The 17,728-nt window shown below is 40.9% G+C and overlaps 1 protein-coding gene across 2 annotated transcripts in view; it reads left to right on the top strand.

Moving 5' to 3' along the window:
- Positions 1-17,728, top strand: part of LOC124544662 (DNA repair protein RAD50) — a 251,508-nt gene that overhangs the window by 18,010 nt on the left and 215,770 nt on the right. For both annotated transcript variants that reach the window (XM_047123280.1, XM_047123281.1), the window contains one exon: positions 7,146-7,292. In XM_047123280.1, the coding sequence (XP_046979236.1) occupies positions 7,146-7,292 (147 nt within the window). The remainder of the gene's footprint in view (positions 1-7,145; positions 7,293-17,728) is intronic.

The raw sequence follows: 17,728 nt of genomic DNA, 5'->3' as shown, positions 1-17,728 counted from the left end.
GTGATGACCCAACTCAGTGTCGGTGCGGCGCCCGGCTGACAGTTACCCATATCTTGGTGAGCTGTCCTTCTCTGGCTGCCGTGTGATGGACTCTTCAGTTACTGGACTTGTTGCCATTAATTTTAGCTGACAATGCCTCATTGGCTAATTTAGTTTTACGTTTTATATGTGACGGTGGGTTTTATCATTCTATGTAAGTTTTTGCACATGTCCTTTGTCCCGTTGTGTTCTCCATGCTGATGCTTTTAGGCTGAATGTTTTAACGTGTTGCAGAGTGGCTGGCTTTACCTTTTTATATTCGTGGTTGGCCAGCCATGGTCATCTGCTCTCTTGTTTTTATCCTTTCTACCTGTTTCTTGCTTCTCTCTGTGGTTTTCTTTTCCTGTTTTGTCCATAGTAGTGTTGGTTGTCCTTCTGTCATTCTTCTGATTCTTCCATTCTCCTGTTATTGTGCTGTATGTCTCCTTTTTTTCTTCTTTCCCTTGTGTAATTATTTTTCGGGAACAAGGTACCGATGACCTAGCAGTTTGGTCCCTTCAGCCCTTCTTTAGACCAACCAAACCAACCGACTGACATCTTTCCTCTTTGTATGATGAGTGGAAACCTATCCAAACTTTTCTTCTTCAATATCGATGACCATAACCCCTCAATCTTGGCCAGAGAACCACTGCATTCAACTGGAGTCCCTTGGTGGAAGATAGTTCTCTGGGGAAACCCCCACCACAATTCTGTAGACTGGTGGAGCACAGGTAATAGAGTTGCCCATTCCTTTTCAGTTTCAGAACTCGAATCACATAAAGCCTTACAGTATGGAAAGAAAAATAAAGTAAAAATAGGAATCTTTGGTGAAGGTGGTGTCAGTGTTGATTGCTGATATAATTCCTCAGCCAGCAGCAAGTGAAGACACCAGGACATAATTTACTCTTCTGTTCACATTCAGTCCCCTCATCCTTTGCTTAATTGTACCAGTTGTTATTTTATCAGGCAGCTGTGTAGTTCTTAAAAGAGATATTTGCTAAAACTGTGCTGATTCTCAGAGGTCATTAAAAAATGTTTCCATCCTCTACTGTCTCATTATATACGGTAGATAGCTGTCTCCCTTTGCATACTGAGTTTGCAACTATGTTTATAATTCTCTGAATGATTACCAACCCTGGACAGGGAGATAATTTCTTCAGATATTCAATTTAATGCAACAGTTGCCACCACTAACCTTTCTTTCAAAGGATTTTAATGTTTGACAACCCCGTTTGGGGAAATGCTAAGCATTTAAGAAGAGGCTTCTTAATAGAATGAGTACTCACTGAAGTTGAGTATGCTGTTAAGTGTAATGTAGCTGTGATAATCTACAATAAACGGAACTAAATCTACTGCGCCATGCTGCTTTACTACTGACTGTGAAAGTTGGCATTAGGGTCCCAAGCATACCTTCAGTTGTGCATGTTTTAAGGAGCTTTTGCGCATGAGCAGCTGGTGTGATGTAATTGCCTTATGGGGCAAATACATACAGAGTTGATAAACAATCTGCACAGTTCACAGTGTGCACAGCTAGTCCTTACCACTCAACTGCAAGTTTATGTCAATGCCACCAGGTGGTAGCACATTGCAGCAGACTTCTATGCCTGTTCCCTGGGCATAACTTCCACTTGACGGTAGCACGCTCCTGAGATATGCCAATTCACTCACTATGTAGTGAAATTAGATTGGACATCAATATATGTTATAGTTATACTGACAGAAAAACCTATTTTGTAAGACTCTGAATGGGATATAGTATATTAAGTTTCTGATTTTATCATACAGTAACCCATTTGAGGCCCTGATAACCATAAAGTACATCATCATCGATTGTGAGGCTGTAACATATCTTCATGCTTCTGATATCTGTTGATCTTACGGTGGGTCAGGTGATCTGTGCTGTAGGCCCACATTGTATGTATGAACATTTATATAAATCTGTCTCACTGGTTTTTTTCGATATTCACTTCTTTGTTGTATTTCTTGTTTTACACATTCACTTACACTTTCTGTAGCCTGCTCAGTGGAGCACGACATTGCCATAATTAAAAAAAAAAAAAAAAAAAAAAAAAATCTTTGTTATAATATAGGTGTCCTGTGGTGAAGGAAGGGGGTCTACTGTTTTTTATTACTTCTTACGATGTGTGCTATGATTAATAGTTATAAACAAATGGGATGATGGATGTAGGCCAAGCAGCAGCAGTTTCTTGCCAGTAACACACACATTTTGTGTTATTAGTGTTGCCTGTTGGGCTCTGATGGTTGGCAACCAGGATGGTGCAAGCCTGAGTTCATCGGTTCGTGTTGTTGGGGTGTTTTAATCTCTCAGTGGCTTCTCTGACCTTGCATTTCAGCATCACAGGCTGCTTGACAAGAACACATGTTTAGTTGAATTTTGTGTTTTTGCTCCAACCTTCTTGTGTTTAGCCATTGCAGTTTTGTTGGCCTGCTCAAGTCAGATGTACCGCTCATTCTATGTTGCTTCAGGCCTGCCACTTTTGCTAATGTAAACTTCTTCACAGTCACAGTCTACCTTGTATGATCCTGTAGTGTGCAGAGCATCTATCGTGTCACTGGTGCAGCGTAGCACATTATGGAACTTGCAGGTGGTGTAGAAGAAAGGCTGGACACCAACCCTGTGTATGTGTTCACTAATCCAGTCAGTGACATTCGTCACATAAGATAAGTGCACTGCTAACTGCCGTGTTGGCTTTTGATATACTGTAAGCACTAGTGTGCCATCTGATATCCTATATACTTCCATGTCTAGGAATGGAATTACATCATTTTTCTCTTCTGTGAGCACAAATGGAATGTCCTTGTGAATTTTGTGCAAATATTCATGAAACTTGTGTAGCTGCGTCTTACCATGGGATCATGCATCTGAATCAGCTGCAGGAGCATAAAGGAGCTGAACAAAGTGCCATTGTTTCAAAGGCCTCCATGAACATGTCAGCTGCTATCTGGGATTGGGGGACGGGGTGGGGGGGGATTCATTGCTATATCACCCATCTGCTCATTGTATTTTCCTTGCTATTTGAATGAGGAAAATAAGAATCTGCACCCCATTTGTTGATGGCTACCACTGCAAGAAGTAATAGAAAATAGCAGCACCCCACTCGCTCCACTACAGGACATCTTCTATCATAAAATATCCCATTCCTGCCACTAGCGATCAATTCTGTTTTTAGTTTCTCCAATTTTTTGAGTTTCGTTCCCATTGCTGCTGGTTTCCAGTTTCGTTTTTTTACAGACCGGGCGCTAATGACCGTAGCAGATTTGTGCCCTAAAACCATAAAAAAATGGAGGGGGGGGGGTCAGTATTGCCTCACGTGTTCCAGTATTTCTATGGAATCCAAACTGATCTTCCCCGAGGTCGTCTTCTACCAGTTTTTCCATTCGTCTGTGAGGAATTCGCGTTAGTATTTTGCAGCCATGACTTATTAAACTGATAGTTTAATTTTCACATCTGTCAACACCTGCTTTCTTTGGGATTGGAATTATTACATTCTCCTTGAAGTCTGAGGGTATTTCGCCTGTCTCATACATCTTGCTCCCCAGATGGTAGAGTTTTGTCAGGACTGGCTCTCCCAAGGCTGTCAGTAGTTCTAATGGAATGTTGTTTACTCCTGAGGCCTTGTTTCAACTCACAGATATTTCAGTGCTATGTCAAACTCTTCACGCATTATCATATCTCCCATTTCATCTTCATCTACATCCTCTTCCATTTCCATAATATTGTCCTCAAGTACACCACCCTTGTATAGACCCTCTATATACTCCTTCTACCTTTCTGCTTTCCCTTCTTTGCTTAGAACTGGGTTTCCATCTGAGCTCTTGATATTCATGCAAGTGGTTCTTTTTTCTCCAAAGGTCTCTTTAACTTGCCTGTAGGCAGTATCTATCTTACCCCTAGTGATACATGCTTCTACATCTTTACATTTGTACTCTAGCCATCCCTGCTTAGCCATTTTGCACTTCCTGTCGATCTAATTTTTAGACGTTTGTATTCCTTTTTGCCTGCTTCATTTACTGCATTTTTATATTTTCTCCCTTCATCAATTAAATTCAGTATTTCTTATGTTACCCAAAGATTTCTACTAGCCCTCGTCTTTTTACCTACTTGATCGTCTGCTGCCTTCACTACTTCATCCCTCAAAGCTACCCATTCTTCTTCTACTATATTTCATTCCCCCATTCCTGTCAATTGTTCCCTTATGATCTCCCTAAAACTCTGTACAACCTCTGGTTCTTTCAGTTTATCCAGGTCCCATCTCCTTAAATTCCCACCTTTTTGCAGTTTCTTCAGTTTTAATCTACCGTTCATAACCAATAGATTGTGGTCAGAGTCCACATCTGCCCCTGTAACTGTCTTACAATTTTAAACCTGGTTCCTAAATCTCTGTCTTACCATTATATAATCTATCTGAAACCTGTCTGTATCTCCAGGCATGTATACAACCTTCTTTTATGATTCTTGAACCAAGTGTTAGCTACGATTAAGTTGTGCTCTGTGCAAAATTCTACCAGACAGCTTCCTCTTTCATTCCTTAACCCCATTCCATATTCACCTACTACGTTTCCTTCTGTCCCCTTTCCTACTACCGAATTCCAGTCACCCATTACTATTAAATTTTCCTCTCCTTTCACTATCTGAATAATTTCTTATATTTCATCATACATTTCTTCGTCATCTGCAGAGCTAGTTGGTATATAAACTTGTACTACTGTAGTAGGCGTGGGCTTTGTGTCTATCTTGGCCACAATAATGCGTTCACTATGCTGTTTGTAGTAGCTTACCCGCAATCCTATTTTTTTAATTCATTTTTAAACCTACTCCTGCATTACCCATATTTGATTTTGTATTTATAACCCTGTATTCACCTGACCAAAAGTCTTGTTCCTCCTGCCACCGAACTTGACTAATTCCCACTATATCTAACTTTAATCTATCCATTTCCCTTTTTAAATTTTCTAACCTACCTGCCTGATTAAGGGATCTGACATTCCACGCACCGATCCGTAGAACGCCAGTTTTGTTTCTCCTGATAACGACATCCTCTGGAGTAGTCCCCGCCCGGAGATCCGAATGGGGGACTATTTTACCTCTGGAATATTTTACCCAAGAGGATGCCATCATCATTTGACCATACAGTAAAGCTGCATGCCCTTGGGAAAAATGACAGCTTTAGTTTCCCCTTGCTTTCAGCCGTTTGCAGTACCAGTACAGCAAGGCCGTTTTGGTTAGTGTTACAAGGCCAGATCAGTCAATCATCCAGACTGTTGCTCCTGCAACTACTGAAAAGGCTGCTGCCCCTCTTCAGGAACCACGCACTTGTCTGGTCTCTCAACAGATACCCCTCCATTGTGGTTGCACCTACGGTACGGCTATCTGTATCGCTGAGGCACGCAAGCCTCCCCGCCAACGGCAAGGTCCATGGTTCATGGGGGGGCACTCTGATGATAATTATTCACAATGTTGTTGTTGTTGTTCTCTTCAGTCCTGAGACTTGTTTGATGCAGCTCTCCATGCTACTCTATCCTGTGCAAGCTTCATCATCTCCCAGTACTTACTGCAACCTACATCCTTCTGAATCTGCTTAGTGTATTCATCTCTTGGTCTCCCTCTATGATTTTTACCCTCCACGCTGCCATCCAATGCTAAATTTGTGATCGCTTGATGCCTCAGAACATGTCCTACCAACCGGTCCCTTCTTCTTGTCAAGTATTCACAATGTCACTTAGTACAATATCCAAAGACTTTATGTTAACTGAAGCCTATATAGTTGTATCACCTTGGGTTCTGTCACAGAGTGTTCTTCAGGTATCACATTGTACACCCCACCCTTTCATATCTCACCTCTTCTTTTGATGCATTCATGAGTGCTGCTGTGTGTGATGTCAGTAAGACTCTGACTTTTTCAGTATATATATATATATATATATGTTGTTGTTCTTCTCTTCAGTCCTGAGACTTGTTTGATGCAGCTCTCCATGCTACTCTATCCTGTGCAAGCTTCAAATCTCATAATCTCATATATATATGGACCAATCACATCAAAACTAAAAACAGCACAGCACATTGTTACTAGGGACTATGGAGTGGTCATTGGCGGATTTCCTAGGGAGTTGTTTTCGGAGCAGTACCTTTAATTTTGTTTGTTTACTGTGACTGATGGATGAAAATGTGCCTCGTCTTAAAAAAACACATCTTCTCGGTGAACATTTTGAAGCATGTCTTCACACAGTGTTGTACGTACTTTATAATCTCACCTTCTCAGTTCCTGAACCAACATGTCTTGTAGGGATAAATTTTCAAATCTCATTGCAAGATTCTTCTCACATGTCGATCAGATGATCAGAAGGCTAATGCGCCCTTTCTTGCAGAATGTTGAGAAGGTTAATGAACTGAACCTCTCAATGCAGCAACATTTTATGGGCCTGTTGTAGACTGTCGCCTACTTTGGGGTTTTCATTTTAATGCAGATCCTGTCTCTTGAAAATTCGAAACCAGTGAATAAATGGTTTCTTATCAGGAATAGGGTCCTGCTCCATGACAAAAGTGCGAAGTTCACCTAAGTCATATCATACACTGAAAATGGCACATATGCAGGTATTCAGGGCTGTGCCCCGCCCCACCCCCCACCCCCCTCCCACCACAATACTCTGTGTCACTGCACGCTGCCTCTCAAATCAGGGAGTTCTTTCTGCTGCACCGTATATAGTGGTATCATTTATGAGCAGTGTCAGGGAGATTTTGATATTATCCACCATATTAATTTATTTATGTCATAAACAGTAGCACTCCGTTGGAATCCCCCCCCCCCCCCTACACCCCTGCCCCCCCCCCCCCCCCCCCCCTCTCTCTCTCTCTCTCTCTCTCTCGTTTAGAAATCTAGGAGTACCGTTAGTTGCTATTGGCAGTACTGGGAGGTGTGGCACTTGAAGGTAAGGACGGATCAGTCTGTTTGGATCTTTGTGAATTATGCATGAAGTTACTTTATCACTGTTTCATCCATATAATACTGCTGGTAAACTGGCTCATTTTTCATTGTTGAGTACCTAAGTAATAGATGTTGCATGTTTTAATGTTAAATGTCATTGATCTTGTTGGTTTTATTGTTTAGATAAGGGGCCAAATAAAATTGTTGATGGCTGATCGCAAAGGCGAAGAAGTTGTCATCACACGTACATTACAAACAACACAGAAGGCAAAAACATTGCAATTTAAAACACTGGATCCAGTAATTCATAGGAAGAAGTCTAGTGGTGAAGTAAGTAAAATATTGCATTTTGAATTTTCTTTTACTCTCTCTGTAATTAAAAGTAATATTCATGAAGCTGTGGGGCCACTGTTTGCAGAATATGCCTTAACATGCACATTCCTATTATAGGGTCTTCACCTTTATCTATCCGAGCACTGTCTCCATCTTCTATATTAGAAGGACTTAAAGTTTGTTGTCGAATCTGAATCAACATTCGCACTGCCATTTTTCATATTCACAAAGCCCTATTAGAGGTGAAAGGCACATTAAATGTCAGTTTATTAGTCATCCAGGGAGCGAACATTGGGACCTGTGATTGAACAATAACAGAACATGTTACCACAGAATGTAAATGATGCTGTAGGTATGAGATAACTTTAGACCAAGCATAAAAATAATGATGGTAGTGCATTTCCATTTGGATAAAAGGGAACTGAATACTGAAGTTTGGAACTCTGTGGTTACTTCAAGTGCCAAACAGAGCAGTCAGTATGTAAGAAATAAAAGAAGAAAAACAAGAAATGTAGAAAGAATTACTATAACTAACCAAAGTAGGAGGAGAAGGGGGTGCGCCAGGAGGCGTTGGGAGCGGAGAGCAAGCACCAACTCTTGCTAGTCGCAATAAGTGACATCCATGCAAGAGGATAAGTTCAGTGTCATTGATTGGTGTTGTACTCGTAAACAAGACCAAAGGAATCTGGTGCTTCCAACAAAGCATATTTGAAGATTAAGACAATATTTAAATGTTCCATGTTATCAAAGTATGAATTACCTTACAAACTGAGGCATATGTATGTTGCTATGTACATTGTCCATTCACATCATTGTAACTGCCTGTTTTAACAGCTGCCTATTGTAACAGGGTTGCTGTACACACAGCAGCTCGATGAACCTGAAGTGATTCAGTTAGATGCTGCTAGGTCTTAGAGTATGTCTAGAGCCATGTTTTGCAGTGTTCCACATAATGTCAGAAGATGCATAGTGGAGGATACACATCAGTGAACATGAGAATTGAGGCCGCCTGATAGATAGTCATTGAGAGTGGATTGGATAATTTCTGGATAAGGGATTGTTCTTTGAAGTTACTTGTTTAAACTTTTATTACCCAGTGAAGAATGTGTTTGGATGAACACAATGTCCAAGGGTGCATTAGCACCATCTTAGGTTGTTTGCAGATGATGCTGTCGTTTATCGACTAATAAAGTCATCAGAAGATCAAAACAGATTGCTAAATGATTTAGAAAAGATATCTGAATGGTGCGAAAATTGGCAGTTGACCCTAAGTAATAAAAAGTGTGAGGTCATCCACATGAGTGCTAAAATAAATTCGTCAAACTTCAGTTACACGATAAATCAGCCAAATCTAAAGGCCATAAATTCAACTAAATACCTAGGAATTACAATTACAAACAACTTTAATTGGAAGAAACACACAGAAAATGTTGTGGGGAAGGCTAATGAAAGACTGCGTTCTATTGGCAGGACACTAAAGAAATGTAAAAGATCTACTAAGGAGACTGCCTACACTACATTTGTCTGTCCTTTTCTAGAATACTGCTGCACAGTGTGGGATCCATACCAGATAGGATTGACGGAGTACATCAAAAAAGTTCAAAGAAGGGCAGCACATTTTCTACTATCGCAAACTAGGGGAGAGAGTGTCACTTAAATGTTACACGATTTGGGCTGGGCATCATTAAAACAAAGGTGTTTTTCGTTATTACGGAATCTTCTCATGAAATTCCAATCACCAACTTTCTCCTCCAAATGCGAAAGTATTTTATTGACACTGACCTACGTAGGGAGAAACGATCACCATGATAAAATAAGGGAAATCAGAGCTCATACTGAAAGATATAGGTGTTTGTTCTTTCCGCGCACTATATGAGATTGGAATAATAGAGAATTGTGAAGGTGGTTCGATGAACCCTCTGTCACGCACTTAAATGTGATTTTCAGAATATCCATGTAGATGTAGATTAGTAACCAAGTCACTCTAGTCCCCCCTCTATATGGCTTAATTGTCTTGGAGAATGCCATGATAACACTCCCTGGGCCATTGTCTTACCACCATTGTCCCGCGTTCTTCCAACAATGGTTGCAGCATTTCTGCTCCATTTCTCCTTGGACACGGTGGTATCTATTGATAATATGGAGCAGGAAATATAGCTCATCAGACCGAAGTTACTCATCATCCATCAGCTGCAGTTTACCATTGATGTTGTTGAGCAGATACAAGCCTTAGCTGTCAGTGGACCATGGAAGTGTGAGCACAGACATCATGAACTATTTCAGAGCCCTGTATGCAGGCTCACTGTGTTGTAGAGGTATGCACAGACTGCTAGCCCCAGAGTCACTGTAACATTTGTTGCCTTCTCACCCCTTTGTTGTCTCTTATCTTGGACATCAGTGGTATGTGAAGTTACAGTTCCATGATTGTTGCTCACAATGGTGCTGACTGTCTGTTCACAGTTCACTTTCAGTTAAGTTACCTGCATTGTGCTCACAGATTTTGTCGTTTGGGAAATACTAGTGATCTTCACCTGAATGGCAAGGATCATCCCTTTTTGTGACTGATGTTTCATTACGAATGGCAGCTGCCACAAGCTGGATAAATATCTTTTCAGTTGTGATGTTTGAAATTTTCACGGCATACTGTTTGTTCCATAAAAACACGGGAGAACTGCCGTAAGTCAGTAACATCTTGCCACAAAGTCTTTTGGCCATCTTCAGGTGAGTACAGCTGGAGAAGTACTGGTGAATACGTGCTGAGCTCTGCTATTTAAAGCCAAAGGGGCTGCATTGCGCATGCGCTGCGCATGTACTGTTTAGCGTGCGCCTTCACAACTCCGTGCGCTGCGCCTGGCGCCCTCCGCGGTGAAAACTTGGCATTTCGATATCAGATCGATCTTCATCTTTATACCGATAACTACGTTGACTACGAAGTTTCTCTACAATGGGATTCCAAGAGGAATTTAGCTGGTAACCGCTATCTCGATTGATAAGAGTCTCGCTGTCTGACAATTTTATTTCTATGGATTCATTTATAATTGAACTCCAGAAATTTGATGTTTGAGCCACAATTTTTGTATCGTTGTAATTCATAGAATGGCCAGTAGAAATGCAATGTTCAGCGATTGCGGACTTGGTGGGTTGGAGAAGGCGAGTATGCCGCTGGTGTTCCACACCACTGTAAGTGTCTATACGAACCACTTTCACTAAAACATTAGAGGTAGAGCGTGGGAAGTTACTGTATGGTGTTTTCCAATATAAAAAAAGGGAATGGGGAGGATTCAATGTAGATCGTGTCCATCTCGTTTCCTTCTCCACTACAGCTTGTAGGCTGCCTTTCATGATGTCTCCAGGTCCATGAGAAACAGATAACGTAACATAAGCTCCTGTTCTCAACTTACATGAAAGGGAGGAAAAAACACATTCTATATTCTATTTTCCTTCTACCGTTCAGGTAATTGAGAAGTTACCAGAAAGAATTTCATTATTTGGAAAATTGTTATTAATTTTTGAAAACAATTGTTTCGCTATACATTAAATCAGAAAATCGTAACATTTTATTTCATTATTGAGCCTGAATCACAAATCTTGCCATTGGATTAGCATGCTAAAGAAGTCATTTGCTCGACATCAGTTACATTTATTTGTTACACGCATAATTAGAAAGCTGTTTTTATTATACCGTATCAGTACTTTACGATCTGCATTTTTTTAACACATTTGTTTATTTGTATTTTGTTGTCTTTATTTATCTGTTATTTGACCATCTGCCTTAAGTGAGATTACATGTTTCTCAAACTGTTTTATTAGATGTGAGGGAATTACTCAACAATTTTCCACCTGTTTGCCATATATGTCAGGCTACAGACTTCATTACTCCTATTTCTCTCTCTTTTCCCTTATCCATTTATTTCGACTCATCTTTCTTCGTTTTATTTCTGTAAGCCCACTGACCTCATTATTACATGTATTTTTGCTGTGATCCTCACACCACTTCCACACATCTCCTTTAATTAATATCGAAACGCTTTGGCTTGCCTCTAGTGGCACCATTTTACTACTCTCTCTTACCTTCAGACAGCCTTACTCCCAACTGAAAATTCTTAATTTATGCAGAGTCTATTAGTCCAGATTTTAGGATTTTCCAGCTACAATAACTTCTCATAATGCAAAGTGTTCTGTATTTTGTAGTTACTATTTACTTACTTTAGCTATTAATTTTTTGTCTTTGATGCTCAGAAGTTACCCGTTGTTATTTTAAAATTTAGAATTTACAACTGCAAACTACCTCTCATATTCTCTTGTAAGTTCTCATTTGGTTATAGTCATTTTTGGGATTCATCCTTACTCACTAGGAAGACATTACAAGCTAATAGCATATGTACAACATGAATACATGTATACCTTACTACGACAGGACAGAAGGAGAGAATGGAATGTGAAAGGGAAATAAAGTTTCAGCCAACAGGGACTGCACGGTATGCCAAACTGTGTATCTGCCAAAGAATGGCAGACTCCCTACAGAAGCTGGTATAGCAGAACAGAATTTCTTCAGGTCTACAAAATATAGAGCCCCCCCCCCCCCCCCCACACACACACACAGGGGGCTCGCCACTCTTTGCCAGGTTAGTGCTTCGCTACCATGGGGTCCCAGCCTTTGCAGCATCTCTTCCCTTCCTTGCTACAAGCCTACCCTTTTGGTATTTTTTTTTTCCCTCTCCCTCGGGGAACATGTCTGGGGTGTTTTTGGGACTGTGTTCCGTACTTACAGTACCTGCCATCAGTACAGTCTTACCACTGTTTTTCGTACCTTTTTTTCTTTCTTCGTTCATCTTCTCATATCCTTCCTCTGCTTCAGTGTTTGAGGTTCCTCTTTTTCTTCTTCCTCGATTGTGCTCCAAAAGTCCGGCCTACACGTCTAAAGCGTAACAGGTGATTGCGTAATGTGTGATTCCCAGCCCTCGGTCAACAGATAGGGTTCGCAAGTACCCCCCCGATACAGGCCAGGCCCAGGGAGGGGTGCCTGCTTGAGCTGCTACCTTCCCAAATTGCTGATTCCCTCTGTCAGGTGTCTGGGAGGTGAAACCTGAAATGTAAACAATCACCTAAGTGGGTAAGCCCTCCTCTGGGGAGGAGAGGGTGGCAGTTGGCAGTTGGGGCAGGAGCGTGCCATCGGAGATGCTGGCAGTCATAGGGGATTTTCTCACAATGAACCAATCATCATCGTCTTCACAGTCCACATCTACCAAACGTAAATGGATTGAAGTTCCCGATTAAAGACACTCCCAGCTGCACAACAGTTCCTTGGGTTTCATGTACTGAAGACAGTCAGTCCTCTCCAATGGTAAACCCATTTCTTATTCAGATGCAATTGCCGGCCCTGTGAAATTGTGCTCCCTTTTACACAATGACACTTTGCTTTTTGGAGACTACCTTTGATTCTTAAGCACAACAACTGCTTGCTGCTTCGCTTCTCCACAGCTATCCTATTCATGTTGAGGCCCATAGAACTCTGATTCTTTCCGTGGTATTATTTACACTTCTACTTTTGACAAATCACACTTTGATTTTGCATTTATTACTTTGACAGAACCATCCTCATTAATTTCAGTTTCTGATTCTGGGGATTCATCGTCAGAGACTGGTGCCATCTTAACTTCCATATTATTCTCATCAATACTTTCGATTGTTAGTAGGCTATTGCAAGGAGCTAACAAATACTTGAAATATTCTTGACTTAACTTAATTGCTGGACCTCAACGATCGATGCCGGCGCGGTGTGTCAGCAAATGTGATGCGACGCATTGCGAGTAAGGAGGCGATGATGGCTGCGAGTATCACCCACTGCAGTAGTTCCAGAGGGGGCTGGACACCAGTGAGCATTGGCAGTAACTTGTAGGTAACTCGCAGTTCCACGCAGATCCCTGATGATACAGCATCGTCTTCTCATCTCGATGCTGTTGGTAGCTGCTATGTAGTGTCGTCTTCTTCCCTCCTCCTGTCACGATCAAGGTTACTATGGCTAACATTTACAGTTTAGTTTCCACACTCGTGAGCAAATCTTAGCACTGTTCTCACACTGGTTTCAGCATATTTCACTTCGGTATCCTATTAATGCCAACCAAGTTTGCTGTTTTATTCCGGTCACTTTCACTGTTCAATTTCCTGGCCAATGCACAATATGTGGCGCAGTGGTTGGAATAAGAATATTGATTTAATTATATTGTGTTGCCCTCTTTTATGAGAGCATGATAATTCTTTTTGCGGTGTGTCAGAAAGCAATGGAGAACATACTGACCATAATTTCCAGTCTGCAAGTCCACATTCTTCTTTTGCTCATTGAAAGTACTCTCTGTTTACTCACAAGGGAACCTCCCAATCGCACCCCCCTCAGATTTAATTATAAGTTGGCACAGTGGATAGGCCTTGAGAAACTGAACACAGATCAATCGAGAAAACAGGAAGAAGTTGTGTGGAACTATGAAAAAATAAGCAAAATATACAAACTGAGTAGTCCATGCGCAAGATAGGCAACATTAAGGAGTGGGTGAGCTCAGGAGCGCTGTGGTCCTGTGGTTAGCGTGAGCAGATGCGGAACAAGAGGTTCTTGGTTTGAGTCTTCCCTTGAGTGGAAAGTTTAATTTTTTATTTTCAGTTTATGTCACAAACTCTTATGTTTTCATCACTTTTTTGGGAGTGGTTATCACATCCACAAGAAAACCTAAATCGGGAAAGGTAGAAGAACCTTTTTACCCATTCGCCAAGCGTACAAGTTAGGTGGGTCGACAACATATTCCTGTCATGTGACGCACATGCCGTCACCAGTGTCGTATAGAATATATCAGACGTGTTTTCCTGTGGAGGAATCGGTTGACCTATGACCGTGCGATTAAATGTTTTCGGTGCCCATTGAAGAGGCACGTCCTTTCGTCAACTAATCGCACAGTTTTGCGGTGCGGTCGCAAAACACAGACACTAAACTTATTACAGTGAACAGAGACGTCAATGAACAAATGGACAGATCATAACTTTACGAAAATAAAGAAAGTAAACTTATCACTCGAGGAAAGACTTGAACCAAGGACGTCTCGTTTCGCAGCTGCTCACGCTAACCACGGGACCATGGCGCACCTATGCTTTCATTATCCTTGATGTTGCCTATCTTGCACATGGACTACTCAGTTTGTATATTTTGCTTATTTTTTCATAGTTCCACACAACTTCTTCCTGTTTTCTCGATTGATCTGTGATCAGTTTTTCAAGGCCTATCCACTGTGCCAACTTATAACTAAATCTGAGGGGGGGTTGCGATGGAGAGGTTCCCTTGTCAGTGGGAGCAGAAACGGTGATTATAAATATGAGTTTTGAGTTCTAACTGATTCATGTAGTAAGTAAATAGTTTCACACACAAACATAGTTATATTCCTAACGATAATAATAACAATAATAATAATAATAGTACTGAATTCTCTATCATAAACAGCAATATGAGTGTTTCAGAGACGAGCTGTACTGTAAGTTCTCATTAAATGGTCTTTCACCCTGACTTCTAATAATCAAAGGTAATTGGAAAGTAATATCACACTTGTCACGTAATTTTGTTAACATTATGGGCAGCATGTAAACTGTTACTTCCGTGAAATCTAAACGATCCACGACAGTGTACAGTACTTGCGAGTTCACTTCCTATTTGTACCGAAAACATGGCTGTGACATCATCCGAGGCAGCGCGTAAGCCAGCATTTGACTGACGCAAACCATATGATAGTGGGGTGTGAAATGTAGTGGTACTGCCTCTGAGCCATATTTACATATGGTTGCAGTGGATGGCCAAACGGAACATTTGCCATCATCTACTATATCTCTGGGTAATAGCATCTAAATGGCCATTTTCTTGGACTGTATAATTTAATAATTTGTTCATGAATCAGTTTACAATCTTTGTATTTTTTATATGAATGGAGTTAAGTTGGGTTTAATCACAGAAAAGGTTTTATCTATACTGCATTTAAACTTTGCTGACTAGAATTTCTAGAACTGACAACTACATCTTTAAGAGACCTTGTATTGATTGTTATTTTCATCGAAGTCTTGAAATTAGTTCTTGTTAGATCTTCACTATTTAATGGATGTAATCAGGTGCTGTAATCAGAAATTTCTATCATTAATGTAAATAGTACTTAATCTGTTACAGATAAGGATGTTTTTGTTCCACATTTAGCTTTTAGTAAATTATGTGAGAACTATTAGAGGTAGCTTAATGGGGTCACATAGTTAAGATTTTTATATCAAACTAATACTTTGTACCAATTTTGATCTTTCTAAGTCTGATATTTAGCGCCTTCAATTTTTCATAAAAATGTCGATTTGGACCAAATTATTGCTGCAGTCAGGTTGAGACTTGTAATTGTTTATTTTGACATACATTTGCACATTCTCCACAATTTTTGGCTTTCTACCTTTATTATTTAGCACCATTTGTTTTTTCCCTCTTAAAGCAATGTTTTTAGGGAAACATATTCATCTGATCACTTTGAGATTTAATAATTTAAACATTAATATACTGAAGCATATGTTGACAAAGTTTGGAAAAGCTACTTTAATTTCGTCCTTAGATTATGGTGCAATATTTTGTATGCTACGCACAGGCGCATTATGACGATGTGGCACTAGTAGCAGTAAACTGGGGTAAGTCCCAGCACACTCGCTCGCCTCTGTGTCTGTCAAATGATACAACACTTGTTTCGCCACAAGATGGTGACTGTGTTGGTACCTTGAGTCTCGGGGTGTTTTGGCTCTTTTCCAGTGTGGTTTTCGCCAAGCTCTTTCTACTGCTGACAATTTGGTGTGCCTGGAGGCTGCTATCTGATCAGCTTTTACCAGGTGTCAACATCTTATCACTGGTTTCTTCTGCTTGCATAGGGTGTATGACACCACATGGTATCATATCTTCATTACTCTACAAGAGTGGGGGTCTCTGGGGCCTACTCCCGATTTTTGTCTTTAAGTTCTTGTCACACCATACTTCCTGGGTTCAAGTTGATGCTTCCCTCTGTTGACACCACGATTTTTTACTGACTGTTCCTGGCTGTCCTTGATGCCTTTCCAGGTTCAGAAGTAATATACACTGACATCTCCACAGTCAGTGGACAGATCGGTTTTGCCTACTCATTTGCAAGATGCAGTGAACTACACTTCCTGCCGAATAGATGTAGAATTCGTGGAAATTGCTTCAGGTTGGTCGTGTTCACTGGTACTGGAGCTGGATCTCTGGTCAACACTCTGTCGTCAATAATTATTGGAGGCTTGGAACATGGATTGGTGAGCCTGAGTTTCTCCGAAAAACTTGTGAACAATAAAGGGGACGACGACCATGTTGCAGTCTTCCCTTCATACTTCTCGCAGGGAATTCTATTTAGTTGGAATCGCATTGGCATCACTTGGCTGACCCATAGTCATATCATGTGGCATGAGGATCCACACCACTGTCAGTGTGGCAGTGGCCCACATCCTTCTGGACTGCCCGAATTTATCCACCGTATGACGAAACCTTAAACTGTCTGATGCGCTGCCTCTGGTGGTAGCAGATAATGGCGAGGCAGTTGATTTGGTTTTACAATATAATGTAAGACACTACTGCTAAAACATCATGAATGAGTTTTTAAGAGTGAAAAGCTAAGTGGCTAACTGCATTGTTTGTAAAAGAGGTGGGAGAGGGACACTAAAAAATAGACAGATCGGAAAATGAAAGATGTAGAAAACTAAAACAGATTGAAGAGTGTAGTAGTTATTGTGAAGAAATGCTGAGATGGAAGGAATTAATGTAAATTAAGGCCGTGTGACTGGCGGAACCATGGACATGTTGTAGCACTAGTTCCTACTTGTGGAATTCTGAGAATTTGGTGTCTGCGTGAAGAATCCAGATGACATATATGGCGAAACAGGCAGCGAGGTCGTGACTGTCATGTTGTAGAGCATGCTCTGCAACAGGATATTGTGTGTTGCCAGTATACACCCCTTGCCTGTGTCCACTCATCCTAACTGATAATTTGGTGGTAGCCATGCCGATTTAAAGAGCGAAACAGTGATTACCTGGTTACTTGGCTGGTATAGGTGGTGGTTGAAGGGTGCATAGGGCAAGTCTTGCAGCGCTGACGGTTGCAGGGGTGGAGGTCATAGGGTAGGGAGATGGGTGCAGAAGAAGCATAAGATCTGACAAGGATATTGCGGAGATTGAGAGGGCATCAAAATGCTATTATACATATGGTGGGTAAAATCTCGGACAGAACAGACCTCTTTTCAGAGCATGATTTTAGGAAGTCATTAGTTTGTTTAAATAACTAGTTAATACATTGAAGACCTGGAAATTACTGAGTGACAAGTGGTGTGCTCTGAAGCTATTTTTTGGAGGGATTGGCAGTACCAGGATTGGA

The sequence above is a fragment of the Schistocerca americana genome, chromosome 8 (assembly GCF_021461395.2).
Source record: "Schistocerca americana isolate TAMUIC-IGC-003095 chromosome 8, iqSchAmer2.1, whole genome shotgun sequence".
Classification (NCBI taxonomy): domain Eukaryota; kingdom Metazoa; phylum Arthropoda; class Insecta; order Orthoptera; family Acrididae; genus Schistocerca; species Schistocerca americana.
This window is presented reverse-complemented; position numbering and strand designations above follow the sequence as displayed.